The sequence below is a fragment of the Felis catus genome, chromosome A2 (assembly GCF_018350175.1).
Source record: "Felis catus isolate Fca126 chromosome A2, F.catus_Fca126_mat1.0, whole genome shotgun sequence".
Classification (NCBI taxonomy): domain Eukaryota; kingdom Metazoa; phylum Chordata; class Mammalia; order Carnivora; family Felidae; genus Felis; species Felis catus.
In genome coordinates this window covers 19,213,443-19,240,295 of record NC_058369.1, presented here as the reverse complement: position 1 = coordinate 19,240,295, position 26,853 = coordinate 19,213,443, and the positions used below count along the sequence as shown (strand labels likewise).

At 58.2% G+C, this 26,853-nt stretch overlaps 1 protein-coding gene and 1 long non-coding RNA gene across 2 annotated transcripts; one reads left to right on the top strand and one right to left on the bottom strand.

The window, feature by feature from the left end:
• The first annotated feature begins 68 nt into the window (after positions 1 to 68).
• LOC123383317 lies at positions 69 to 5,014 on the top strand. The gene is made up of 2 exons (XR_006592897.1): positions 69 to 1,635; positions 4,210 to 5,014. It is a non-coding gene; the product is annotated as an uncharacterized LOC123383317 (long non-coding RNA).
• On the bottom strand, positions 4,518 to 26,456 carry GNAI2 (G protein subunit alpha i2). The gene is made up of 9 exons (XM_011291675.4): positions 26,215 to 26,456; positions 11,204 to 11,246; positions 10,776 to 10,917; positions 10,450 to 10,610; positions 7,515 to 7,643; positions 6,969 to 7,098; positions 6,735 to 6,888; positions 6,171 to 6,383; positions 4,518 to 5,537 (listed from the first exon to the last, which is right to left on the bottom strand). The coding sequence occupies exons 1-8, from the start codon at positions 26,330 to 26,332 to the stop codon at positions 6,193 to 6,195; spliced, it is 1,068 nt and encodes a 355-aa protein (XP_011289977.2). The 5' UTR covers positions 26,333 to 26,456; the 3' UTR covers positions 4,518 to 5,537; positions 6,171 to 6,192.
• Positions 26,457 to 26,853: the final 397 nt, after the last annotated feature.

The window sequence follows — 26,853 nt, the reverse complement described above, 5'->3', positions numbered from 1 at the left end:
TGCCCTCCGCCTCCTGCACATTCCTCCTGGGCTGAGGTCAGCCCCTCAGGGATGGGGTAGCCCCCCCCACCAGCCACATCACAGCTCTCCTCTTCCTCCTGTTTTCTACATTGCCCAGCAGGAGGGGGGAGGGGCGAGGCAGGGGCGGGTGGAGCCTCCTTCTCCCCTCCTCCATAGTTTACGGGAGTGTGGGATGGGGTGCCGGGAAGGCAGCCAAAGTAGACTAGGGTGGCACACCATGCTTATTAACATGTATTAACATAAATACTACCTTCCCTTCATCGGTTTAGGTATAGCTGCCCAGTAGTGCAGGCTGTGGGGCTCTGGATGCCGGGGTGGGGGTGAACCTGCCTCAGGAATCAACCCCCTTAAGTAGGCTGGAAGGGGCGTGGTTGAATCCTGACTGCCACTCGCCAGCTGTGTGTCCCTAAGGAGAGACTGCACCTCTCAGATCTCGCTCCTCACTCGCCCTGCGGTTGCAGCTGGCGGGCCAGGCAGGTCTGGCCACTGTGGCAGAACACAGGTGTGCGCTCTTGCTGCCACCTCAGCACTGGGCATCCAGGCCTGAGAGCCTCGAAGCAGACCCTTCCCTGCTGCCTCTTTCAGCCCTGCTTCACTAGGGCCCCTTGTCGGGCTTGGCTCCTCTCCTGTCCCCAGCCCCCGCCAACCCTCCGGCCACAGCCAGTGACTGCCTCCACCCTCCACCTAAACCTCCATCCCTCCCCACCCCCTGAGGACTCCTCAGTCTTCCTCCAGGTCTCCATCCCAGCCCTAGCAGGGCCAAGCCCACATCCCTTCTCCTAGAGCCCCTGTCTCAGGGAGACCTTTCTGCCTGGTTGACCTGAGAAGGTCCCGCCTCCTCCCCCAGCAGCATGCAGCCTGACCCCTTCAGCCTACCGCTCAGGCTGTGCCTCTGTGGTCTGCCACTCCTCCACCCCTCTGCAGTGTCCTGCCCCCCACCTCAGAGAGCTCCCTGGAGCTTGGGGGTTCCTAGGCTTAGCCTTAGGCAACCCTGCCAGTGCTCTGGCCACCCAACTTCTGGGAGGCAGCAGTACTTTCTTTGCCAGGACTCTGCTTGGCCGGTGTCCTCTGGGCTTTTAGGCCATCCTCTTTGCCACCTGCTGGACTCTTCTTCACCACTCAGTATCCAACTCTCTGGTGCCATTTCCTTTGTGAAGCCCCAGATGCCTGTAACACCCAGGTTCAAGCCTCTCTGTGGGGCTCTGGGTTCCCCAGGGGCTATCATCAGTGGGGGCCCCAGGACCCAGCAGAGGACAGACCCAGGGAGATAGGAGATAGAATGTTTGCAGAAAGCCCTTCCACCTTCCTGGGCCTGCTGAGCCTGTGGAGGAGGGGGATGGGAGACTGATGGACAAGGGACACCTTGGGTCCCTCCTTGACCCTGCACCAGCTCCGCCAAGAGGCCTTGATGCCCTCTACCCACAATGAAGTCAGAAAGCAGAATCAATAAGGGATATCAAACTGATTTTTCTCCTAAATAAGATCACCTGTGTGGCTTATCTCATGCAAGGGAAAAACCAAGACAAGAAGGAGAAAGGGATCCATGGTGTTGAGCCCTGCCTGCTTGGACACTGGTGCCCACTGCTGTTATTAACCAAGGAGCTGAGTGGCCTGGTGAGTATGGACAAACTCACTGTCATACAGCTATAGCTGCACATATAACACAGCTGGCTTGACGCCCTCCTTGGACGTGTGATGGGGGCTGGCTTTCCCTCTGGGTGTCCAGGAGAGGTTAGGGGAATACATAGCCCCATAGAAGAGATGCAGGCCTCCAGGACCTTTTATAGGGCAACAGAAACAAAGATTGGGCTCAGTTGTTTGGGAGTGAGCCTGAACCCAGAACTCAGTCAAGAGAACCTACAGTCCTCTCCCTGCCCTCTCCCTGACACCCAGGGCAGCTAGGATCTGGCTGGCTAGGCCACAGGTCAGGTGGATGGAGTCAGGGCTTGTGTTCTCCCGCATGGTGGCTGGCTTAGCCCTCTGGGTCTGGGATGGGGGCTGTGGAGGGATGATTTGAGGGATTCTGGGTGGGTAGGGAGTAGGAAGTTTTCCTGACATCAGGAGCCATGGGGCTGCCCAGGAACGTGGTGAGGTGTTCTTCCAGGCCTTGGTAGGCCCTGCAGCCTCAGAGGTCCCAGATCTAATGGGGCCCCCTCCCCGTTCTGCACCTGGCATCTTGGCCTCCACCCACCTGTTGTGGGGGGCCTGGGCCTGAGCTGGGGAGTGGCTTCCAGCCTGGCTCCTCTCCACAGAGTCTCCCTCAATCCTCCCAAGTCTTCTGGCTTGCAGAGCTTGTCTCTTTCTCTCTTCCCCAGCTGTTTCCCCACCCTGCAAATGGGTTAAAAATACCAAGGCTGCCACCACATCAGTAGTCTCAGCAACTATTTGGAGTGGGGTGGGCCCTCTGGGAGATGCATCAGCTTCATGGATGTCTCCACTGGCTGGAGACAGCCCCACTTCATACTGGGACCCATGTCTGGAAGCAGGAGCCTGGGTCCCTTCCCTAGCTCTGCCTAAGGGTCCCAGGCCTCTTAGCTGCAGCTGCCCACGAGTGGAGCCAGAAAGATGCACCTTCTTAAGCTGGGGTGCTCTGGGGTGGGTATACAGGGCCAGGGAGCACTGAATCTCTGGCTATGCTGACCCAGCTGGTCCCAGGCATGAGGGAGGCTAAGGTTCAGCCCTGGAAACCTCCAGGCAGTAGGGGATCCGCAGGAGTCAACCTCAGGGAGGCCCTCCCTTAGGATGCAAGACACCTGGGATGAGCCATCCCCCTCCCCCCCGCTTCCCCCCAGCTGCCCCCCATGGCTGGGAATTTCCCAACTGCCAAAGACAAGGAAGAATTGAAAGGCCGCCCCCGCCAGTGCTGGGACAATGGAGCCTTATGCCCTCCAAATCAGAGCAGGGGTAGGAAGGCCAGCGGCAGGTGGGGGCCTAGTTGTCTGCACCCAGGGAACCTTTGCTTGCCAGGACCCCACCCAGACCCACGGCAAGCTGGATACAAGGGGATCCTGGCCAGAATCCTGCAGGGCCCACCCAGGGTGAGAGGCACTGGGTGCATCTGGCAGACAATGCCGGCCCCTCAATGGTCCCTCTGTGCAGGGTTCCCATCAGGAGGGAAGGAAGGAACCATCTCCGGCGCGACTTCCTGCTGGGCGGGCATCACCGCACCGGAGCTCCCGCCCCGCCCGCGTATCTAGGGCACAGCGAGGTCCAGGCCTGGAAGGAAGGCAGGGATCCTGGGTTGGGTGCGGGATCCTGTTCTTGTCAGCCGGCCCTCAGCCCTAAGCCTCGGAGGCAGCGGTAGCAGGAAAAGGCCCGGGGAACTGGGGCGGGAACGGAGGCTGGGGGGCGTTGATCTCCTTCCGATCCGCCGGCCGCAGTCTCTCATCTCTTGCCAGCACTCTGGGCCCTGAGGCCGTGCGGGGACTGGCAGGTGTGCGGAGGCGGGGTCCTGGGTCCCCGGCCCCACCCTCCCACCCCCTGCCTCTCCCGCCTCCGCGGCGCCGACCCCGGCCCAGGCCGCTTTGTCCCGCCGCAGGCGCGGAGCCGCCGCGGCCCGACAAAGCTGCCTTTGTGCCCCGCGGCCTCCGCAGCACCCGCTGACGTCAGCCTCCGTGACAAGCCCGGCGGGCCCCGGCACGGACTACGGCGCCCCCTGGCGGCTGCGGAGGAGCTCGCCTCCGAGCCCCGCCCCGTCGAGCCCTTCCCTTAGGCTCAGCTGCCTGCTGTCCAGCGCCCCCGCGCGCGGAACAAAGTCCAGGCGCCTTGCCTGGCGCTCAGAGCTCACCCAACGGGCACCCTCCTACCCCCGCCGCCTTGTCATCTGCCTTGTCTTCTCGAGCGACGTGCGTGCACTTCCCATAGCCTCACAGAAGCCTCCGCATGTTTAGGGCCCTAGCCCATGGCTACCTGCCTGTCCCTCCCCGCCCCACCCCCAGGTTTGGAGGGGGACATACGGGACAGAGACCTTTCTGAACATGCCTCAGGCCCCTACTGTCCCCGACTTTCTGTTTAGTCAACCCCAAGAAGCCCAGCCCTGAGCAAGGGTCTGGGCAAACACCTCAGGTTGGGAGAAGGGTGTGCAAGGGGCTCTGCAACTCATGGTCTCGGAGTCTTGGGCCTGGGAGGTCAGAAGTCACATCTTCCTTCTGCACTACTCACTGGACCCTTCTATTGCTCCCAATATAGAAGAATCCCTTAGAGGTGCAGCTCCGGAAGAAATCCGCCCTGCTGCACAGGGAAAGCCTGAAGACTGCCGCAAACCCAAGGCCACGGTGGGCCTGGGAGGAGAGGGGAGCGAGTACTGGTGCCAGTAAGTGAAATGACTACAGAGTGGGAACACTGAGGTGCTGTGTACTGGGCCTGAAGATGATCTGGAGGGCAGAGCACCTGGGGCCCTGCCACAAATGAGGTTTCAGGTTCAGGTCACTATCACCTTGGCAGAGCTTAGTCTGGGTCTCCGGCCCTGGGATAGAAGAGCACTGAGCAGTACTTGGTATTTTTTCTTTCTACATTTTATTATTTCAAACCAGGTGAACAATTCCATAAAACATGTGAAAAAAGCAAGGAAGTGTTCAACGCTGAAGGACCCGGGCCTGGGGCAAGGGCACGAGGGGCATGGCCCTCAGCAGGCAGCGGCGGTTCCTAGGTTAGCGCTAAGGAGCTACATTTAGGTTAATGGAGCCAGGGCCCAGGGCCACTGGGACGGGGCCCTCAGTGATGTTGGCAGTTGTCTGGAACAGCCCTTGGAACCCAGTTCTGTGGAGGGCAGGGCAGATGTGCCGCCCGCACGGGGTAGGGGAGGGGCAGCCAGCAGAGGGATGGGTGTAAACACGCAGACACACTCAAGGCACGGAATCACTGGAAGGGGGCTGGGTGGGCGCTGGTCAGGATCTGACAGTTTTAAATAGTTTTTCTCTAAAAAGTTTTCTAGGTTTGCAGTTTTGTCTTTTTTTTTTTTTCCTTTACTTTCATTTTTTTTTTTAAAAAGCTACGAGAATGAGCAGGTGGACTGTAGTCTCCAGGAATGGTGGCGTCTCACGCTTCTTGTGCTTTTTCCTTTGGGGCCTCCGAGCGGCTAGAGGGGTGGGATGGGCAGGAGGCTCCCTGTAAACATTTGGACTTGGGCTGGGTCAGGGGCTGGTGTTGAGCGAAGCCAGGGGTCTCAGGCTGGAGAAGTGAGTGCCCCTCCAGACACAGGCCTTGGGAGATTCAGCATGTGCTCCCCTCCCCCATCACAGAACAAGACAATGGTTAACACCAGAAGAGATGCCCAGGAAGGGGGTACCGCGGCCATTCCCGGCACCTAGGACAAGGGCCGGCTTCAAATAGGAGGGCCTGTGGCAGTTCCTCAACCCGAGTCTCTGGAGCTGAGGGAGGGAACAGGGGAGCCAAGAACAGAGAGAGGAAAGAGGGAAAAAGCAGCCGGGGAGAGGAGAGGAGCGGGCAGGCAGGGAGCGTGGTCCTCTTGCCCCCATCTTCCTCAGGAGCTGGAGGGAGCAGAGTCGGCGGTGGCCCTGGAGGTGGGGGGGACAGTCAGGGCATGGGTCGGGAGGAAGCCAGAGTGTGCCTCTCCTCCCACCTCCCTAGACAATGACCCTCTCTTTCTTCTCATCCACCTGTTACCAGGGACACAGTGGCTGCCCAGGAGCCAGTGTCTGTTGCTAGGTTATATGAGGGAGGGGGGGATCTGTAGCACTGGCAGAGTCCTCCCCATCTGCCCCAGGGCTAGTGGGGCCGGCGTCAGCCCAGGACCCTCAGCTAGGTCTGAAGGAAAGACCGCAGAGCCGAGTGCAGAGCTGGTCACGCTGAGTGGCAGATGGCTGCACCCTCTGTCATCTAGCCTCCTTCGGGCCAGGCCAGTGGCTTGGTGGATGACTAAGTTTTCTCCAAGGGAGGTCAGAACAGCCCTCTAATTTTCTCCCGGCACATGGCCAGATGTTTCTGCCGTCTGAATCACTAGCCAGCCTACCTGTGTGCCCTGACCTCAGTAGCCCACCTGACTTGCCACCCTGTGCTCCCAGGCAACCCCCCCACCCAACCCAAGCCCTCCCGAGGCCCAACCCTGTCCCTTATCTGGGCTCAATGGCTCCACTTTGTTCCACCCAGCTCCCTGCCAGCCTACCCACCCCACCACCGTCCCAGCTCACCATCCTGCCAGGCCCCGCCCCCTCAGAAGAGGCCGCAGTCCTTCAGGTTGTTCTTGATGATGACGTCGGTGACGGCATCGAACACAAACTGCACGTTCTTGGTGTCGGTGGCACAAGTGAAGTGCGTATAGATCTCCTTGGTGTCCTTGCGCTTGTTCAGGTCCTCAAACTTACTCTGGATGTAGCTGGCTGCCTCGTCATACTTGTTGGCCCCTGTGGGAGACAAAATGGTGAGGACTTGTGCCACCTGTACGGCAGGCAGGCCTGTCCCACATGAACGACAAGGTCCTGTGCGTGTGAACAGACAAGCATATAACATGTGCACACATGTGCAAAGGGTGACAGTGTATGTGAATGTACATGCATGTCTGAGTGTGTAAAGTGGGGCTCCTGATTGTGCACATGTAAGGGGTACAGGCCCTGTGTGCAGGCACAAGTACAATAGGCCTAAGAGAGGCACCAGCTCCTGCCTGAGTGTCCCGCAGTTACCCTTCTGTCCAGCGGGGGGCGCCTGTGCACCACCTGGTCACCACCAGCTCCTCCCCAGAGGCCCAGTCCCCACACCTGTGTACTCAGGGAAGCAGATGGTCAGGGGGCTGTGTGTGATCTTCTCCTCAAACAGGTCCTTCTTGTTGAGGAAGAGGATGATGGACGTGTCTGTGAACCACTTGTTGTTGCAGATACTGTCAAACAGCTTCATGCTCTCGTGCATGCGGTTCTGGGGGCAGGACAGCGCGGTCAGCACCCGCCACTGCTCCCCACCCCCACGCCCCCCTCAGCGGCCTCTCGGCCTCTCACCATCTCCTCGTCCTCAGCTAGCACCAGGTCATAGGCGCTCAAGGCTACGCAGAAGATGATGGCTGTGACACCCTCAAAGCAGTGGATCCACTTCTTCCGCTCAGACCGCTGACCGCCCACATCAAACATCCTGCGGACAAAGGGTCGCCTTAGCTCCAGAAAAGGCAGTTCCGAGAGACGGTCCCCATTTCACAAGTTGGCTGACTGAGGACAGAGGCCTGCTCAGAGTGGGGCAGCTGTCTTCATGGAATCATTCACACTTGTCCACCTTACTCAAGGTTCTGGGTCGGAGCATGTTTGCATAGTGGGGTCAGGGCTGGTCAGCAGAGCAGGCTGCGGCCACATGGGGCAGGGGCAGCAGAGGATGTGAGCCACTGGCAACCATACAGCCTTGAGAAACCTCAGAGCAGGGAATCCTGGGGAATCCTGGACCAGCCCCTCCCTCCCAATACAGCCATTAGCAGGCCTTGGAGTAAGGGTCCCTCCGTCTGTCGCCCCAAAGGCTAGCAAGTCCTGCCCTTCCACCCTGCCCACATGCTGGCTCACTTGAAGTGTAGGTCCTTGAAGGTGAAGTGTGTCTCCACGATGCCCGTGGTTTTCACACGGGTCCGTAGCACGTCCTGCTGTGTGGGGATGTAGTCGCTCTGCGCGATGCGCTCCAGGTCATTCAGGTAGCTAGATGTGGGGGCAGGCAGGTCAGTGGGGGCCAGCAGGAGGCCTCCTAACCTGGACCCCGGGCCAGCTGACCCAGGCCCCTATTCCTCCCATCCCCTCATTTCTCAAAGCCCTTGCCTCTTCAACCCTTGCCTTTATGACATTCATTGCTCAGATGAGAAAAACTGGACCAGAAGCCCTTGCCGCCTCCTGCCTGTGGAACAGGCCCGGAGGAGGTGTGGCTGTGACCGGCCAGCCAAGCCCCAGCACCCAGGTCCTAGCCAGGCCTGCCTCAGACAGGATCCAGGCCTGGTAGAGCTGCAAACTGAGGAGGGTGGGAAGGGACAAATTAGTCTTTCAGTGAGGGATTCAGGATGCTAATTGGCACAATTATGGCACCCACTACAGAGCAGCCTGGCATGTCCCTCAATGCGGGGTTGGACAGGTTGGGGCCTGTCAGGCTCAATGGGCTCTTTGCCCAGCGTCCAATAAAATTTGGACTCCTCAGGGGAGAGCACGGGCACCTGTTTGGCAGGAGTCCCAGGGGCTCCTCATTACCAGCTCCCTTGATTAATATCAACACTGCTCCTGTCAGGCCCTGGGACCAGCTCTGTCTGCCTCAATATCCTTGAGGTGCCCTGGGGACTGGGTCCAGGCCTCTGAGCCGCTGCCCAGTGCCGATGTCTCACTTCACTCCTGGCGCAGGGCTGTTGGGGCCAGCAGGAAATGACCTCAGAGACGCAGGGACAGAACAGAAAAACAGGAAGGACCATGAGGGCCCATGACGCATGGGCTGTGACCTGCTTACGGCACCCCGCCACCTACTGAGAACCTCTTGCCCAGAGGCCTCCTGGTGGCTTCCACGCCAGCCTCCCCCTTCTCCACAACAGGGTTCACCCCAGGGTCCCACTGACCCACAGCAGCCTTGAAGGATTGCTGTGAAGAGGGGTTGGGGCACTCCTGTTCCCTGTAGTGTTCTAATCCACTCCCCACCCCTAGGTGATTTGGTCACGGCATAAACCTGCCTGGGAGAACAAGACCTGTGTCACTGCTGGATCCCAACCCCCAGAACAGTGCTGGGCACACAGCGGGTGCTTAATGTCTAGGGAATGAAGGAATGGGGAGTAGCCTGGAAGGGACCCATACCTACCCTCCTTGAGTATCCTGGACCCTGAGGTGGTAATGGTTGATAGGACCCACCCCTGCCTGCCTCTAGGACCCATAAGATCTGCTGGTGCTGAGCCTCTGTGACCTCTGAGACGGGCATCGCTGAGGTCTGGAGACCCCCACTATGTTTGTTTGTTTGTTTTTTTAATTTTTTTTAAAGTTTATTTATCTTGAGAGACAGAGTAGAGGAGGGAGAGACAGAGAGAGGGAGGGAGAGAATCTCAGGCAGGCTCTGTCTGTCAGCATGGAGCCCGATGCGGGGCTCGAATTCATGAACTGTGAGATCATGACCTGAGCTGAAACCAAGAGTCGGACATTTAGCCAACTGAGCCACCCAGGAGCTCTGGCCCCCACTATGTTTGGCTGCTATTCTGCAACTCCTCTGGGGGGCACTCACAAGGCATTCAGGACACTGCAAGGAGAGGGAGGCGCTTCATGTGACTGGGGCAGGGCTCAGGGTGCAGGACCAGGCAGGGCCAGCCTCCTATCCACCTTCACCCTGGTCCAGCCCCTCTCTGGGCGGGCTCAGGACTTGAAGGGCAGCACAGTGGGGGAGAAAGGTGCTGCGAACAGGGGCTGGCTTAAGCAGAGGTGGGAGAGGTGAGGTATGAGCACAGGGGCAGCCGCCTATCTGCCTATTTGGCGCAGTCCAAAAAGCCTGGGCATGTCTCCCGCAGCCATCAGCACTGGCCACCAACCTGTCCTGTTCTCCATGGGTGCTCAGCCCTCTGCATCAGGCCTGGCATACGGTAGGTAGTTCAGGGAAGGAGTTCAGAGAATGACCCCATAGGCTGGGCCTCTGGAACTCCCAGAACCCCCTGTGATTCCCCAGCCAAGTCTTAGGCTCTAACTTAAACACATATCTGTCACCTCCTGGTCTCTTCCCCTTGTATCTTCCTCTCCAACCAGTCTGAACATCTTCTGGGACCTCCGGCACAGCCAGCACTACTCACTTCCAGGCCTGTGCACATGTGCCCCTGCCTAGGAGATTTTCCCGTTCCTCCTCTGCCTATTTCTTGTTCAGAACTCAGCTGAGGCAGTCCCTGCTCTAGACCTACCCCCACTCCCACCATAACACTGACACTGTAGGTGGTCGCTACTTGGGGATGTGTCTACTCCATCTTCGCTGGGTCCCTCAAGCTTTGCACAGGGCCTGGCACAGGAGGCAGCAAATGTTCTTTAGAATGATTGCGTCTAGGGGCACCTGGGTGGCTCAGTCAGTTAAGTGTCAGACTCTTGATTTCGGCTCAGGTCATGACCTCACGGTTCATGAGTTCAAGTCCTGCATTGGGCTCCACACTGACAGTACGGAGCCTGCTTGGGATTCACTCTCTCTCCCTCTCCCTCTGCCCCTCCCCTGCTCGTGCATGTTCCCTCCAAATAAATAAATTAAAAAAAAAAAATTAAAAATACAATGATTGTGTCTGAGGACAGATCAGACTCCAGTTGGCCCTGGAGGGACAGCAGCCCTGCCTGTCCTTCCTCCTGACTTTCAATACCATGCCCCCCACCTCAAAGCAAAAATCACCAAGGCCTTGGTTGACAGTCACCAGCTTCATAAGCAGAGACTGGCAGTGTCTTTCTGAGAATGCTCAGGCCCTCCATTCTAGGCTGTGGTCCAGAGCCCCCCTCACCCCACCCGGCTCCTTAGGGTACTCACTAGGCAGCGGAGTCATTGAGCTGGTACTCCCGAGAGCGGCCAAAGCAAGCCTGCACACCGTGGTCAGCCCAGAGCCTCCGGATGACACCAGACAGATCCTCAGGGAGCACGCCTTGCTCCTCAGCAGTACAGGAGAGTGCAAACAGCTGCCTGGCATCATCCTGGGTGCAGTGTTGAGGTGTCAGCCAGTCACAGGAGTTCACCCCCACCCCACCTGACAGGGGCCTCCAGAATGGGGCCCAGGCTTGGGTATTTCTAGGTTCCCCAGGACAAGGCTTGCCCTGAAGCGTTTAGGGAAGCAGGCAGGGGTTGAGGAGAGGACATACCGCTCGGGAGGGGTCGGCAAAGTCAATCTGCAGATTGCCCATGGCTTTGACAATGGCCATGATGGACTGGATGGTGTTGCTGTAGACGACCGCCCGGTACTGCCGGCACTCCTCCTCGGAATAGCCATCCTCATGGATGATCCTGGCAGCCAGGGGTCAGGAGTTAGGGCCCCTAGGGCACGAGGACCATACATGGCCTCCTGGGGCTGCTGAAGCCTGCAGGGACCTATTACAGAGAGAAGGAAACTTCCCCCGACCCTCTGGGACCTGAGGATGGGTGACTGCCTCCAACAAGGTCCTGGGCTTGGCTAAAACTGGCTGGGCCACTACTTGGTGGGGGGTGGGGGGGGGTGGGTGTGCAACACAGACCCAGAGAAAGAAGAGGGGAAATCAGGGTTTGGTGGCTGTCTCTTGCACATAGCACTTACTTCATCTGCTTGACAATGGTGCTCTTCCCTGACTCCCCAGCACCTAGAACAGAGGGCACAGGCTGTCAGGGAGCAGCCCCGGTGGGGCTACATGTGGCCCAGCCACTGGCAGCCCCAGAGGCAGAACCCACCCTCCCCCATCAACTGCACAGGGAGATGGAGGCAGTTGGGCCTGGGAGGCAGCAAAGCTACAAGGGTGCAGCTGGCAGGGCCACAGTGGTCAAGACCCCAGGCCTTTGCTTCCCCCAAGCTTCACTGCCCACCACATTACCCCCCTCAACAGCAGAATTGAGGGGGCTTTGGTTGGAGACAAGCCCTCAGAAGTCTCCTTGTCATTCTCATGCAAGCAGGCTCGCCAACATGGTGCCAGGGCACAGCTGGCAGGAAGGAGCCCTGCACACTCTAGCAGGGGAGCATTCCCTCTTCTCTCCACACTCTGAGCCACCAAGGGGCCTGGGCTAGGACAGTGTCATAGTCCTGCCTCCTAGGCATGGCCCAAGTCTACCCTGAGCAGATGGAGACTAGGACTTGGGAGACACGCAGCATGACTGACACGCACACACTCATACACACATACCCTTGGACTGACTCAACATGCTTCCAAGCCTGGCAGAGGCCCATTCTAAAAAAAATTTTTTTTTTATTTGACGCTTATTTATTTTTGAGACATAGAGAGACAGAGCATGAACGGGGGAGGGTCAGAGAGAGAGGGAGACACAGAATCTGAAACAGGCTCCAAGCTGTCAGCACAGAGCCCGATGCAGGGCTCGAACTCACGGAGTGTGAGATCATGACCTGAGCCGAAGTCGGTCGCCCAACCGACTGAGCCACCCAGGCGCCACAGAGGCCCATTCTATATTCTCCTTGGCCAATACTGAGGGATTTGTTGGTACTCTTTCCCATGGCTGTCACAGAGGCCCTACAAACATACTACTTCTGCTTCCATTTTACAGACAAGGACACCGAGGCTCACAAAGGTAGTCTTGGCCCAAGATTTTGCAGCCAGGGGGCCCCTGGGTGGCTCAGTTGGTTAAGTGTCTTCGTCTCAGGTCATGATCTCATGGTTTGGGGTTCGGGCCCTACATTGGGCTCTCTGCTGTCAGTGCAGAGCCCACTTCGGATCCTCTGTCTCCCTCTCTCTCTGACCCTCCCCCATTTGTTCTCTCTCAAAAATTAACAAACATTAAAAAAAAAAGGGGAGGGGCACCTGGGTGGCTCAGTCGGTTGAGCATCCGACTTTGGCTCAGGTCATGATCTCACGATTCGTGAGTTCGAGCCCCGCATCGGGCTCTGTGCTGACAGCTCAAAGCCTGGGTCCTGCTTCAGATTCTGTGTCCCCCCCACCTCTCTCCGCCCCACCCCTGCTTGTGCTCTGTCTCTTTCTGTCTTTCAAAAATGAATAAACATTTTTTTTTTAATTTTTTTAAAGGAGGGAGGGGAAAAAAAAAAGCAGATTCCCAGGTCCTATCCTAGACACACAAACCCAGAGCCAGATCTTGAGGGGTGCAACCCAGAAACCCACATTCCCCAGGGAGTCTGCAGGGAAGTGTGAAGACCAGGAAGGCTACACTACCTCCTGGCTGGGGGATGGTGGGAGTGGGGGCAGGACCTCATCTCCTCCTTTCACCGTCCCTTTTTTTTTTTTTTAAATAAAGTTGTTTTTTAACGTTTATTTATTTTGAGAGAGAGAAAGAGAGCATGGGGGAGGGGCAGAGAGAGAGGGAGAGAGAGAATCCCAAGCAGGCTCCGAACTATCAATGCAGAGCCCCATGTGGGGCTCAAGCTCAGGAACGGTGAGATCATGACCTGAACCAAATTAAGACTCAGACACTTGACTGACTGAGCCACCCAGGCGCCCCTCCTTTCACTGTCCCAAACCCCAAGTAGAAGACGCCTCAGTTGGGCCCTGCTTCCCCTCCCAGCTCTCGCACAGACTGTTCCCTCTGCTCCTTCACTGCCATCACTGCCAGCCATACCTGCACCTGCCAGGCCCTGCCTCTTGCCAAAGCCAGGCATTTGCCCATGCAGTTTTCTTTGCGGGGCGTACATGTGCCATGGCCCATTGACATGTGTCCCAACCCTTTTGATCAATGTGGCAGGTCTACCCCTCTGAGCAGCTCAGGAGAGTAGATGGCGGGGTCTGTGGGGAGGTCACACTTGGGGACTCTGGCTCCAATATCCCTCAGGGCAGGTCAAGACAACCTCAGAGGGTAAAGGGGAAAACACACAGACTCACATGAGCAGCAAGAGTATCGACAATAATGATCATAGCAAAGCCATGAACAGCAACCTCTATGTGTCAGATGCTCTTCTCTGCCTGGCATGGCAACTAAGGAATTTAATCTCACAGCAATCCCACCTAACAAACGGAGAAAACTGAGACAGAGGTTACTGTCCCATGGTCCTAATCCCCTCTATGGGTGGCCCACCTTGCCAGCCATGTAGTGCCTCCTAGAGCTGCCCAGTGCAGCTGGGCCACACTGTCTTCAGGTCCAGGCTGCACGTGTCACTGGGTTCACTCCCTGCCTTCCTAGGCAGATAATAGTCTGAGTCTCTACAGTGCCCTCCCCATCCCCACCAAGGCCCCTGCCCACCTCCATCCACCTTGCCCACCCATCTCACCCCAGATCCACATTTTACTAGGAGAAACTGAGGCACAGCTGTGGCCCTCACAGAGGTAGGCCTGGTACGTGCACAACCCAGTGGCCTCCCTGAGAAGAAGGGTCTGGGCTCTCCTCTCAAATGCTACCAGCTGCTGGGTATTACTGGGCTTCTGACTATCCCAGGCCTGCTTCCCAGGATAGGCGAGTGAGTAATTGGGGCGGGGGGGGGGGGGGGGGGGGACACACAACTGTGCAGGCCCTGGGGGGTGGCTCTGAAGCAGCGAGCCCCTCTACTATCGGTTCAGACCCTGGGCCCTAGAAGCACCCGTTCCAGTGCATTCTCCTGGACATGGGCTTGGTCAGATGGCAGTACTCCTGCTTCCTCGTTGTGCTATGCATGGCAGAGGAACAGCCAGGGTCCCCCACACTGACACTCCATACCTGCTGATGGAAAGATGGGGAGAGGGCCTAAGAAGGCCCGAGAGTGATGCCTGATCACGGAGGCCAATCCTCCAGAACCCAAATATCCAGGAGCAGGGAGGGCAGCACCGGGCTGGCTAACCACAAGGTCCAGGTGACCTCCTGGCTGTCCTGCCCACCTAGGCATTTGCTCCCACAGAGCAGGAGGCTGGTAGCACATCCTGGGGCAGAGGGAGACTCAGGAACCAGAGGCCTCAGCCAGGATTGGGGGTTCAGTGGAGGAGCAGAAGCCAAGGATGTGAAGTGATGGGTCAGATCAATCATGCAGGCCCCAGTCAGGCAAACCAAGACTCAGAGTGGGCAACTGTCCAGGGCACATGAGACCTGAGGTTTTGGTAAGGGTTCTGTCTCTTGTGTGACTTTGGGACCATGTCTGCCTGAGGTACCAGTTTCCCTGTCTGGCCTTTTGACCACTCTCCTAGTAAAGTGGTATGGCACCCTGTGACCCTGCCCAGAGACAGGGATGACAGAACAAATGAGCTTTGCATCTGATTTTCCTAGCAGTGGCAGACCTGGCAGACACAGAGATGGGCAGTACCTGGGTGACCAGGTTGGAGCCAGGACACTTGCTCCCTGTCCCAGCCAACTGAGGGTCCATTTCCCTGTCCCCTTTCAGCCTCAGCCTCCCTTCCTGTCACATTCTGAGGGTTAGGAGGACATTCTCTGCCCCCATTTGACAGGTGGACAAACCAAAATCATGGAGCCCCCATCCCTGGACTCAGGGCGGCCCCTTTGTCCTCCCAGCAGCTGTGACTCAAGCAGGAAGGAGTGAGTGGCAGGACAAGGGTGTGGTGCTGGTGGCTAGGCAGGAAGCAAGGGGGAACAGAGGGACAGAAGGAGAGGCATGGCCCAGGAGCAGCTACAACAAGCAGACCAGGAGGCAGAGGCAGAGTGGGTGGGATGGTGGAATGGGGGGGCCAGGTACCCCCAGGAGCTGTGGGGCCTAGCCCCACTCTTCACCCCCTCCCCTGGGCCCTTTTCCATTAGGACTTGACAGTGCTCCCCTATCAGATAAGCTAGTACTTGGCTTGAAGTTTGCCTGTACCCTGCTGGTCCTGGGTGCCCAGTTCCTTCCACCCAGCCCTGCACCCTCCCTTCAGAGGAGGCTTCACTAGCTGGTTCTAGACTGAAGGTGGCAGGAGTCTCCTGCCCACAGAGGACTCCACCAGGCACTACTTCTCCAGCTGGGTGATATCAGAGGGGCCCACAGAGGCTCCCTAGGATGACTTCAGTGTTCCTATTGGGCCATACCTCTTCCCACCAAGAAGAAACCTCCGCAGCCTTTGTCCCAGGGCACAGCTGCTGGGCCCCCAGCAGGCAGGCAGTAATTGCCATGATGTGCTGGCGACAGAGGCTGCTCTGCATTAGAACATCTGCTTCCACTCTGGGAGCGCTGGGCCCCAACAGAGGCGGGAACAGATGGGGGAAGGGAGACAGCACAACTCCACCTGCCCGAACAAGGCCAGCAGGGCCTCTGCAGCAGCAGAGATGGGGTCGCTGGTCCTGTTGCCTGATGCTGACTTCCAGCCCCAGCATCAGGTCACTGCTGTAGGTCTATCTTGACCCTCTGTCTCAGACAAGGTTTGTCTTGCTGGAGGCCCTGAATGCTGCTGTCCTTTCTGGCCTCAGTTTCCCTTCTGCAGACGCCGCCAAGCCTCAAGTGGCCAACTGACCCATCGCTCACTGTCAGACCCTCTCTGAGAGAGAGGTCCAGACCTACCGCAGCCCTGGTGCCCATTCTGATCCTTCCTGATGTTCTCAAGAGCCTCACCCCCTTCCTGCCCTTGCTCTGGTACCTCATCTGTGAAACAGGACACCACTATTATCTCCTCCAAGAGGGAGGGGAGGACTAAACACAAAGCTCTTCTCATAGTGCCCAGCACACAGTGAACACTCAGATAAAAGTTATCACTATGTTTCTACTCTATGGAAGATCACAGATGTCCCCAAACCTTTCATTTCCTGCAGCCTTCAATGACCATACTGCATAGTTCACTGCAACCACGACCTGCAGAGTGGCCTGCTGTGGCCATCTCATCGGAAGGAGAGTTTCTGAGGCTTTCAGACAAGGTGCAGTGGAGGGCAATGACCAGCGGCTAACAGGCTGGCGCAGCACTGGCAGTTCCTGCTGGGACCTGTGTACTGTGGGACAGCAGTCAGAGCCACTCAGTTCTTTTCGGGCTTCTGGCTCTTGAGTTTGTCACTTCCCTTCCACAAGCCAGTACTGCTACATAGCTGGGGCCTTCTTCCCGTCCCGGGGCCTTGCCGCAGACACTGCTCACTGACTCCATGCGCTCAGAAGGCTGGGCAGAGGCTCCTGCACTGGTGGGCTCCCCTGGAACACATGGGCCTAGGGAGAGCAGCCAGCTGACGTGGCGGCCCGAGGGCAGAGATTCTCATAAGCAGCAGGGCTGGGACCACAGGGTAGACTTGGGCTGCAGCCCAGCTCAAACCCACAGTACCAGGCCCGCCCCCACTGCCACCCCCGAGCCTGCCCCAGTGGGGCACAGGGGGAAGGTGGGGGTGAACCTTGGGAAGCCTACCCCAAAGGCAGCCTGGGCGCCACCTCCCACTCTCATCCCAGGAAGGTGCCACGTCTCTGGCCCAGCCGGTGGTTCCAGGCCCCTTAGCTCTGGCCCCTCCCCTACAGCCTCAGGGACCCAGGTCCCGCCACCACTAGGGGGAGCCCGGCAGCCAGAGATGGTGGAGGAGGTGGGGGCTGGGGAGTACTGGGGAGCATTTGCTTCTGAAAAGCAGTCTAGGCTAGGCAGCTGGGGGAGGTGCCTGGACCCTCACCCAACGCCCTCTCCAGGGCCTGGGAGGCCCACAGCCTGCGGAGACCCCACACACAGGGTAACAATGGGAATGGGAGAGAGGAGGAGGGGGCCCACCAGACAAAGGCCCTCCAAGCCCCGCCCCTGGCCGTCTCTTCCTTCCTCCAGGTGCTCTCTTAGGCCTGACTCCCTCCTAGGTGGCTCTGTAAGGGTCTAACACTGGGGGACAGGGACATGGGTCTTGGATTCGGGCTGCAACACCCCCACCCACAAGTGTGGTCTTGCCTCCCCCAAGTGTCCTAACAAACCTGGAACTTCCCTCTCGCCAGTCTGCCACTTGGGTGGCCATCAATGGCTTCCAGGGGTTCATGAATGCCCACCAGGAAGCACTAGCAAGCAGGGCCTGGCCTGCTACTGCCAAGTCAGAGCTTTCTGTGTAAGGGAGAGAGGCCTCGGCACCTGCCAGACATGGAAAGGACTTTCTGGGACGGGGCTGTGTCCCCTGGAATGGGGCTCTTTCTCACTGGACAGAGGGAAACTGAGCCACTGGGTAAGGAAAGACAGTTGGAGGAGAGGAGGCCCTGAGACCTGTTCATTGTTGGCCTTCAGGCTACAGGTCTCCCTCTATACAGGAGCCAGGAGGTGCTGGAAGGGCCCAGGCCATTTGACACACTCCTCCTTCTGGGATGCTTCTTCATTTAAGGAATCTCTTTGCTGTTTTCAAAGAGTCTGAATAACCCCCATCTCTTCTGATTCACTGCGATGGGCCCTGGGTGAGATACCCAACCCCCAGGCCTCAGTGTTCCCATCTATGAAATGTACCCCTCAAGGGAGTGTGCCAAACTCAAGGCCTGCCCTGAGCAGCCTCCCTTGAATCCTCACACTCACCCCAAACTGTCCCAAGGTCCAGCCCAAGCATATAGCTTGTCTCTGAGCCCACAAGCCATGGGACCATGCTGAGAATCATGACATTACAGGTCCCAGCACTGGGCAGAGAGGGAAGAGGACAGCCTGAGGTCACACAGTGAAGAAGGTGGGGGGAGTGGGCTTTCTGGGACCTAAGATCTTGAGTGGCCATCATGACGCATGTCCTCCGCTTTGTGCGTGGCCTCATGGCCGAGCGAGCCCTTGAAGCAGCTTCTATCGCTATCCTAAGTCTCTCTCAGGCTCCTCAGCCCCCTAGGGCCTGGCCCAATAACACAGAGCAGAACCCCAAGGAACCTCCATGGAGGAAGCCAAGGCCACAAAACTCAGATTCAGAGGCTAAGGAGCATGAGGACCAGCCTCCTCACCTATCATGCTGGTGCCAGCCCACACCACAGACACATTCAGCCGCCATACAGCACCACAGGCAGCCCACCACAGCCTCTGCTCTTAGTGGGAGCCCCCTGTGGGAAGGCTCTTCCCTTCTCCTCATCTGGACAACTCCCAGGCTCAGGGGCCCGTACTCCGCTCTGGGCAGCCTCTGACCCTTCCTCAGGCCTAGTCTCCATCCTCCTGAGCCTGTGGGTTATGAGAGGAACAAGCACAACGTTAGGAGGCCAGTGAAGCACTCAATGGCCTAACTATGATCTGAGTCTTTCTGTGAGAGAAACATGGGCTGGGAGGGAAGACGGGAGGCTGCACTGTGATGAAGTCACCCCGGGGCTACATGGCAGACTTCTGGCTTTGAACAGGAAAAAGATTCATGAACAGACTCTTGGGTCCCCAACCTCCAGGGCAGACAGCCCCCTTTCAATCTCCTAAAAGAGGAATTGAGGCCCCCCAGTTCCTCTGGGGGTCTCCAAGCATAAGTAGAAAACACGTGGACCCACAGCATCTGCCTCTCATCCTGACCAATTCTTGCCAGTTGGGCACAGACTCCTGACAGACAAAGGTAGTTATGGACAGTGCTCGGTCACTACCTGATCACACCTTGGTGTCTCTACTTACTGGGTAAGTCATATAATATTTCTGAGCCTCAGTTTCCTCATCAGTGAAATGGATATAATGTCAGTCTCGGCCTCATAGGGTTAAATACGATGAGGCCATGAAGAGTCCAGCCCTACATATTAGTCACGGCTGCTGACACCAAAGGGAAACTGAGTGATAACTGCTGACACCAAAGTGAAACTGGTGATAACACCAAAGGGAAACTGAGGCCCAGTGATGGTACCTCCAGGCCCAATGGGTAGTAGGAACAGAGGGGAATCCTTAGGCTGCACCAAGGGCCCCTCTGTCCACTCCCAGGCAGGGGAAACCCAGAGTGAGCTAATCCCAGGGCTGCTGCTCCATTTCCGGGCATTCATCTTGGCCTGTAGCCGGCCTTCCGGCTTTGCAGGGCAATGGCCGCTCGGGAATATAAGAGCAGCCGTTTGCTTTCCTGCTAGCCACCCTCCCCACCCCCCCCCATCCCCCCCTTCTGATGTCCCTCTCCCAGCCACCACTTCCTGTGGTCGAAGGAGGGGCCTGGAATCCTTCTCAAAGGCGCCACCTTTTCTGGGATCCTGGGCCCAGTGGTTGCTGAGGTGGGACAAGGCACAGAGCTGCCTGGAATGACGTCAACTCAGTGACTACCAGTGGCGGCTCTTAGGGGTATACAGATGAGCCTGTGCAGGTGGGGTTCACCTTCCAGATCCCCCCAAGTTGAGAGGGTTCACACCCCCACCCCAGCACAGAGCAGGAGCAGCTCTCTGGCCTCTTCCTCTTTTGGGCTCCTCCTCCTCCAGCTGCTTCCTCCTTTTCCTCCGGTGTGGACACCACTTCCCTGAGAGGCCCAGCCCTGCCATGCAGACTTCACTGCCCCTCCTCCCATCCAGGGCACCGTGGGTGATGCCACTGACACCCCCCTGCATATTTTGAGGCTTACCAGCCTTGCACCCCAGGATCCTCTGAGTCACAAGGACACCTTCTCAATAAGCTTTAGAAGATCCCACCCTCAGGCTTTGGTTCAAATGGACCAGGCACTCACCAAACCTTGAAAACACGCACAGAAGGCCAACACTGAGACCCCGTCGGACCCAGCAACTGTTTGGTTGTTCCAGGGAGATTATTTCTCCCAAACCACCTAGATGGACACAGCTCCAGGAAGCAGCACGGTGGTGAGGGTGAGGATGGAGTTGGGGTTTTAGTAAGAACAAGAGCCCCAGGCTAGAGGGACTGCATGGAGCTAGGCAGAGGGGTCCCACCTTGCACTTGTGGCTGAAAGAGGAGCTGCCTGAGAGTAGCAGGTCCCAGAGTCACCATCAAAGGGCCTAGTCCTCTGCCCTCTTCAGGAACCCTGAAATGGATTCTTAGGCAGAGCCCATGAGCTGTGGCCTGGCCAGAACCTGTTGACCCCTTCCTCCTCAATGAATTCCTAGATTAGGACTCCTGTCCCAAGATGCTGAGAAGATGGGACAGATGGCCCTGCTCCCATCTGTCCAGTCCTGCCTCCCAAAGCACAAAGGGGTGTTGGGGGGGGGGCGGGGCAGCACTCAGCCTCCAGGTCAGAACGTCTCATCCTCTGCTGAGGATGTGATGGAGCAAGGCCCTGGTCCCTCAGTGGCTAAGAGCTAATGTGGACAAAGCTTCTTCCATCCTATTCCTGCCAAAAGAATGGGTGGCTTTGAGAGACAGAGACCAAGAGAGACTGCTGTGCGCACCAACCTGTGGCCCAAGCCACCCCAAGTGCCAGCCTCTGCAGTGCTGCTGGCTTACTAGGGACCTCCCCAGGATCCAATCAGGCCCCAACCCTACCTGCTGTCACTTGCTGGGCAACGTCTGCAGGCCTAGGACACCAATAATGCTACCCAGTGACCCTGCAGCTCAGGCCAGCCCAGGGTTAACCCCTGACAGGCTGCCCAGGCCTGAAGGGGTCCCTGACCATGCCAACCCCCATCTGGCAGCCTAGCCTCCAACTCAGCACAGTGGGTGGCTCGATGCTGCCTCAGGGCCTGGCACAGAAGCCTGTGCTCCCCAGCTGGCATAACTTCCATCTCCAACTATGGTGGCAGCTCATTCCCTCTATCCTTGCCACCTGCTCTCTGCCCTGTCTGGGGTTCTCCACCCCACCCTCCTGGGATGCCTGCAGCTGAGTTCCAGCATCAATTCCTTTGCAAAGCCATCAATTCCTTTTGCAAAGATTCACCCAGTCTCCTGGCTTGGGGTACCCCTGAAGGACCCAGTTCCACTCCTATCCTAGAAGTCTGATTTCTCCTGTTGTCTGCACCAACATTAGGGTCACGGGCAGGAGATGAGCCCAGTGGGACTGTGCAAGACACAAGCACAGGGGGTCAGAAATGGCTTAGACCCTCGCTCGCTTCCCAGCGTGGGAGCTCCAGGGCCGGGCTCTGGAAGACAAAGCCTCGCCCAGCCTGGGGGAGGGGTGGGAAGAAGAGACTGGAGGCCCAAGCTACCCCACCCCCATTCAAGTGCTAATGAGCTCCAGCCGGGACCTCGAAAGCTGTGGGAAGAACAGGGAGGCTGGAGGCCGCCTGGGTACCGGCCCACCTGGTGCCTAGAGCCCAGCCGCCTCCCCAACCTTAGGCAGCCAAGAAGGTAGCTCAGCCCTGAGAAGTTGGGCTTAAGGTCCCCAGGACAGTCTATCACTCCAGCTGGCACCAATTGTCTACACACCTCGGTCTCCCCACTTGCTGTGAACAGCTGCCTGAGGCCAAGGGAGGGGGTTCCCCAGGACCTCCATAAGGGGCCAGTCAGCCTGTAGGCTGGGGAGAATCCTCCCCACGAAACTCTCAACTCTGTAGGAGTCATTAGAGGCTCTCTCACTTGTTCTCACACTCCCAGGCTTTGGCCCATGGTCCCACAACACCTGTGGCTGCAGGCAGGCATCCTGTTCCTAGTTATGGATGGGGAACAGGACATCTACCAGGATTTCACCTGTCACTGGGTTTCTCAACAAGTGCACTAGGTGGAGCTGGGTACTGAACCTAAGTCTGTGTGACCCCAAGAGCTAGTCTAAAGAGGTGAACCCTCCTCCCCCAGGCCAGGCCTTCCTACTTCAGTGCCCTCGCTGAGTGGATCTTTCTGCCCCAATACCTGCCCCTCATTTTGCGGCAAATGCCGCTCATTTTGCAAAGCCACCCGAGGAACCTCCCACCCTCCATTCACAGGCACCACTAGACTCTTCCCAACCAGGATCCCAGGCTACCCCTTCTCCAGTTAGACCAAGCCCCAGGCAACAGCCCTGGAATTATCCCTGTTCATGGATGTGTTCTATAGCCTCATTCTTTCCATACACGCTTAATAGGCACCTACTGTTTGCCAGGCCATTTGTTAGAAACACAGATGGGGGGCGCCTGGGTGGCGCAGTCGGTTAAGCGTCCGACTTCAGCCAGGTCACGATCTCGCGGTCCGTGAGTTCGAGCCCCGCGTCGGGCTCTGGGCTGATGGCTCAGAGCCTGGAGCCTGTTTCCGATTCTGTGTCTCCCTCTCTCTCTGCCCCTCCCCCGTTCATGCTCTGTCTCTCTCTGTCCCAAAAATAAATAAACGTTGAAAAAAAAATTAAAAAAAAAAAAAAAAGAAACACAGATGGGACAGACACCACAACACTCCTTTCCTTTTCTTTTGGTAAACCTAATCGAGGCTTGGTATGTGCAGTCCCTGAACTGGACAGGCCAAGATCTTCTGCAGCAGTGCTCTGGCCTGAGCCCCAGGGCTGTGGGGCAGCCCAGCTCTGAGAGCTAAATAGGCTCTACTGGAACAGCAGAGACAGCAGGCCCGCAGCAGGCCCCAAACAGCCCGAGCTGAAAGGAAGCATGTAAAACCACTCTCATATAAACGGGTGGAATCCCCACTGCATGCTCTGCCCTATGACAGGCTACAGACTCATCAGCTAGAGCTCTGCACAGGGTGGGTTAAGGGCTGTCTCTGAGGAGCCAGTCAGGCAGGTGGGGAGTTCAGGAAGAAACAGCCTGAAGAACTTTTCTCTCGGTGTCTGCCAGACCCCATCCCTGTCATCGATCCCAACACTGAGCCCTTGCCACCCGCCCACAATATATCAGGTTCAGTGACCGCCATCTTACTCCTCCATCTACCCATCTACCCCCAAGACTGAGTTCAGACTAGTAGTACTTCCTTCATTCAACAAACAGACAAGAAGCACTCAATAGATGCCAGGCTCCATGCTTGGCATAGAAGGCACAGAAATGAACAGGACACAGCTCTGCCCCTGTAGTCTCAAGGAAGGACAGCTGTCACCCAGGCAAATCCCACTCTCTGATGGGGGAAGGAAGCAGTAGCACCAGGAGCCACAGGAGGGGCTTCAGCAGCCTCTGTCAAGGAAGGGTCCTGGGAGGTGGTCCCGGAGCAGAGTCTTGAAGAACAGTCAAGCAGGAGTGAGTTAGATGGAAAGAAGGAAAATGCATGCCAAGCTAGGAGAGCAGACACACAGTCCCAGGGGCAAGAGAGAAGGGCTGTATTTATACCCTGAAGCCTTCATGGAGCCCATGAGGGGACAGTCTCTCCTCTCTCTGTAGGCTGCCCACACAAGCCCATCCCAAATCAGAGACACCCCCCCAAACACACACTCTGGCTTCCTTTCCCTTAAGTGCCCAGCCCAAGGCCCCAAATTCCACCTGGGATAGTGGGTCAGTCAAGTTGAACTGGGGGGCAGAGAGAGGTGTCCCTGAAGTAGGGCTGGTATCAGGAGTTCTGCCCCAGCGCCCCCTCATGACAAGCTGCTAGGAAAATCGCTCTCACCGGTGTGTACCACATCTGCCTCTGCCCCTGGTGCCCATCCGCCAGCAGGGCTACCCAGGAGGGCAAGGAGCCAGTATGCGGGTGGGGCAGCAGGCGTGGTTCTGGCTGAAAGGGAAGGCTGGCAATTGCCCAACCTGAGTCCCGTTGCCTGGACAGAGTTCTTCCCGCTACGTGGGACAGGCGCCCAGCACTCTGAAGCTGCTCCGCCTGGGCTCCCATCACTTCCTTGTACCTGGACGGGAAAGGGATGGCTGGCCAGTTCCCCTACCTAGGCAGCCAATGCAGATTGGGTCCCCGGTTTCAGGCAGATCTAGATCTCCCGGCCCCTTGCAGTACACCCTCTGCAGGGTCTTAGATCCCATCCCCCACCCCCAACAGGAACCTCCATGAGGCCCCTATTCTCCCCATCCTGGGCCCAGCACTCCTCTGGCCCAAACCCAGGAAGCCCATTCAACAGAGGAAGCAAAGGCCAGAGGAGCAAGATGCTGAGATGAACTCCCCAGCCTAGAAAATGCTGAGCCAGACCCTGCACCCCTGGTTGCTGCCAGCCCAGTGTAGGAGGGGCTGCTAGGCCCAAAATCTGAACCAAGCTCTACTGAGCAAGACTAGTGGAATGGGGTTGGGACACAGAGGGCCAGGAGCCCCATGTACCCCGGTCCTATGGCCCAGTCACACATCTCCTCAGCTGATCCGCCTGGGAAGGGGCTGCCCAGTGGCCCCTGGGTGGGCACCAGGAGACAGGAGTACCGAAAACACCCTACCCAGGCCCATCGGGCAGAAGCGACGTGCCCTCCACCGCGGCGACACCCACTCAACTGGTGCTGCCGCACTCGATGCGAAGACAGGAAGAGGCAAGCGCCCAACGCAAAACAGCCCAGGAGGCTGGGCCGCCGCCCCTTCCCGCCCCTTCTCTTCCTACCCGCAGCGGCGGCGGAGCGGATGCCATTTTGAAACCTCTGGGCTGTGCCCCTGAGGCCAGGCCCCCAGGGACAGTCAACAGATGGGCTCAGGACGGAAGACACGCTGTCCGTCCCTTGGCCAGACACTCAGCCAGGAAAGCTCTGCTTTTCACAGCCTGAGGACCCCACAGCGGCTGTGAGGCTGAGGGGCCACACCCCCCCACATACACTGTCCAGCCTCCAATGCTGCTACGAGGGCCTGTCTCCCCCGAGCCCTGAAACCCCAGAATCAGGCTGCCACCTGCTCCCAGAGGAAGGCCGGACGGGGACAACTATCAGGAGCACAGTCTTTGCAAAAGTCCACCTCAGATGCCCCCCAATTCCAGTTGGCCCCCAACTCCTCATCCAGCTGGCCCACCACTTCCCCCTCACAGGGCCTCAAGATGTGACAGGCCCACCCACTCCCAGAGGCCAAGTCCTTGGCCTTTCGGCGCAGAAAGGGTGCAGGAAGCCCAGTACCCGTCAGCACATCTTCTTGGCCCGCCCGGCAGGGCAGCAATATGTCGGCTGTCTCACCACTTCCACTTCCCCCCACCCCTCAAGCAGCCACCATCTTTCCTGGCCTTGGAGGCGCCACAACCCAAACTCCTCCACACTCACACTCCATCCTACTCCCCAGACGCCCCCCTCACTGGCCCAGATAGGGCTTAGAAACTGGGAAACAGCCAGCCCGCGGAATCTCCCTGGGAAGCTTGAGGCCTGGCTCCCTCCCTCAGTGAGACCAGTAGAACCTCAGTCCAGCCCCTTAGTCTGGGCCCCTCCTCCCAGCTCGACCCCGTCCACCTAGTGCAGGAGGGGTAGGGGAATCAGAGGTAGACCAAAGTGTGGGAGAGGACTCAGGGAGGAGGAGCAGAGGGGTTTGAGGAGTAATGTGTGCAGAGTGGGACCTGGTGAGCCAGATGCAGGTCGCAAAGATCTCTAAAGGTTTGGGGGTTCCAGCTAGAGAGAGGGCTCATGAGCAATCATGGTTTCCACTTGAGAGGTCCCTTGATGTCAGGGTGCACAGGTGGATACAGGGTTCAGAGTAGGGACAGGGCAAGAGGGGAAAGGAAGGAGTGGGTGGGGGCCTGGCAGGGGCCCCAGGGATGTTCATGCCCAATTCATGCCCAGGGGAGCAGGTGAGGGAAACAGGTGGTGCCTAAGGTGGGGGCCAAAGCAAGGGGTTCCGGGGATTTGAGTGAAGTCTAGGGAAGGATGGAAGACAAGGCAGGGACTCTGAGGGTCTGTGAGGTTGGTCAGCAAGGGTGGATGGTCAGGCAGGGCTCTGAGTCTGGGGGCTTGGGGTCTGCCAGGAGTTAAGGGTCTGACCTAGAGTCTGGGCTACGAATCAGAGGTCTAGGCCAACCTAAAGTTTTGAACCATTTGGGTATCCTGGCCAGGCCGGGTCTGGGAGTTCAAGGCCAGGTGTGGGGGTCCAGTCTGAGTCTGGGAGTTCAAGGCCCTAGTCTGGAGGTCAAAGTCTTTGTCTGGGGATTCGGACGGGGAATCGAGGGTCCCAGCGCAGGGCGCGGCCTCACCCAAAAGCAGCAACTTCACCTCCCGCGCCGCCTTCTCGCCGTCTTCCCGCAGATTCTTGTCGATCATCTTAGAGCGCTCGGCCGCCGCCTTGTCCTCGGCACTCACGGTGCAGCCCATCCCGCCGTCCGCCGGCCCGGCCGCCGCCCGGCCCCCACACGGCCCCCGGCCCGGCTCGGCCCCGTCCGACCCACTCCGCTCCCGCCGCCGACCCTCTACGGGTAGCTCTCGGGTCGGCAGTTCCGAGCGTCTGCGGGCGGTGCCTTCCCGGCCGCCGCGCACCGACGGCGGGGCGGGCCGAGGGTGGGGCCGGAGCAGGCCAGGCCCGGGACTGGGCCAGGGAGGGCCCGAAGGCGGGGCCATAGGAGATCCGGGGTCGGTGATTGGCTTGAGGGCGGAGCAAATTAGAAGTTAGGCTCAGCCCAGACTCGGGCCCGAGCTGGAGGCGGAGCTACGCCGAGGAATAGCTGCAAGAGTAGAGCCAAGCCCAGAGGGATTGGGCTCCAGGCGAGCTGCAGGCGGGGCTGGGCTCCGATTGGATGCGGAACTCCCGGAGCCCCGCTGCCCAACGGCGGAGGCGGGCGGATCTTGTACCCCGAGGGTGGGGATCCGGTGCACCTCTTAGGCGAGCAGAAATCAGC

Excerpts from the sequence above, each read along its gene's own strand:
- GNAI2 (XM_011291675.4), bottom strand. The coding sequence starts at position 26,332 with ATGGGCTGCACCGTGAGTGCCGAGGACAAGGCGGCGGCCGAGCGCTCT. Across the intron at positions 7,099-7,514 it reads TTCAAGGACCTACACTTCAA|GATGTTTGATGTGGGCGGTC; the intron begins GTGAGCCAGCAT and ends CTTTGTCCGCAG. Across the intron at positions 6,384-6,734 it reads CTGCTTCCCTGAGTACACAG|GGGCCAACAAGTATGACGAG; the intron begins GTGTGGGGACTG and ends TGTCTCCCACAG.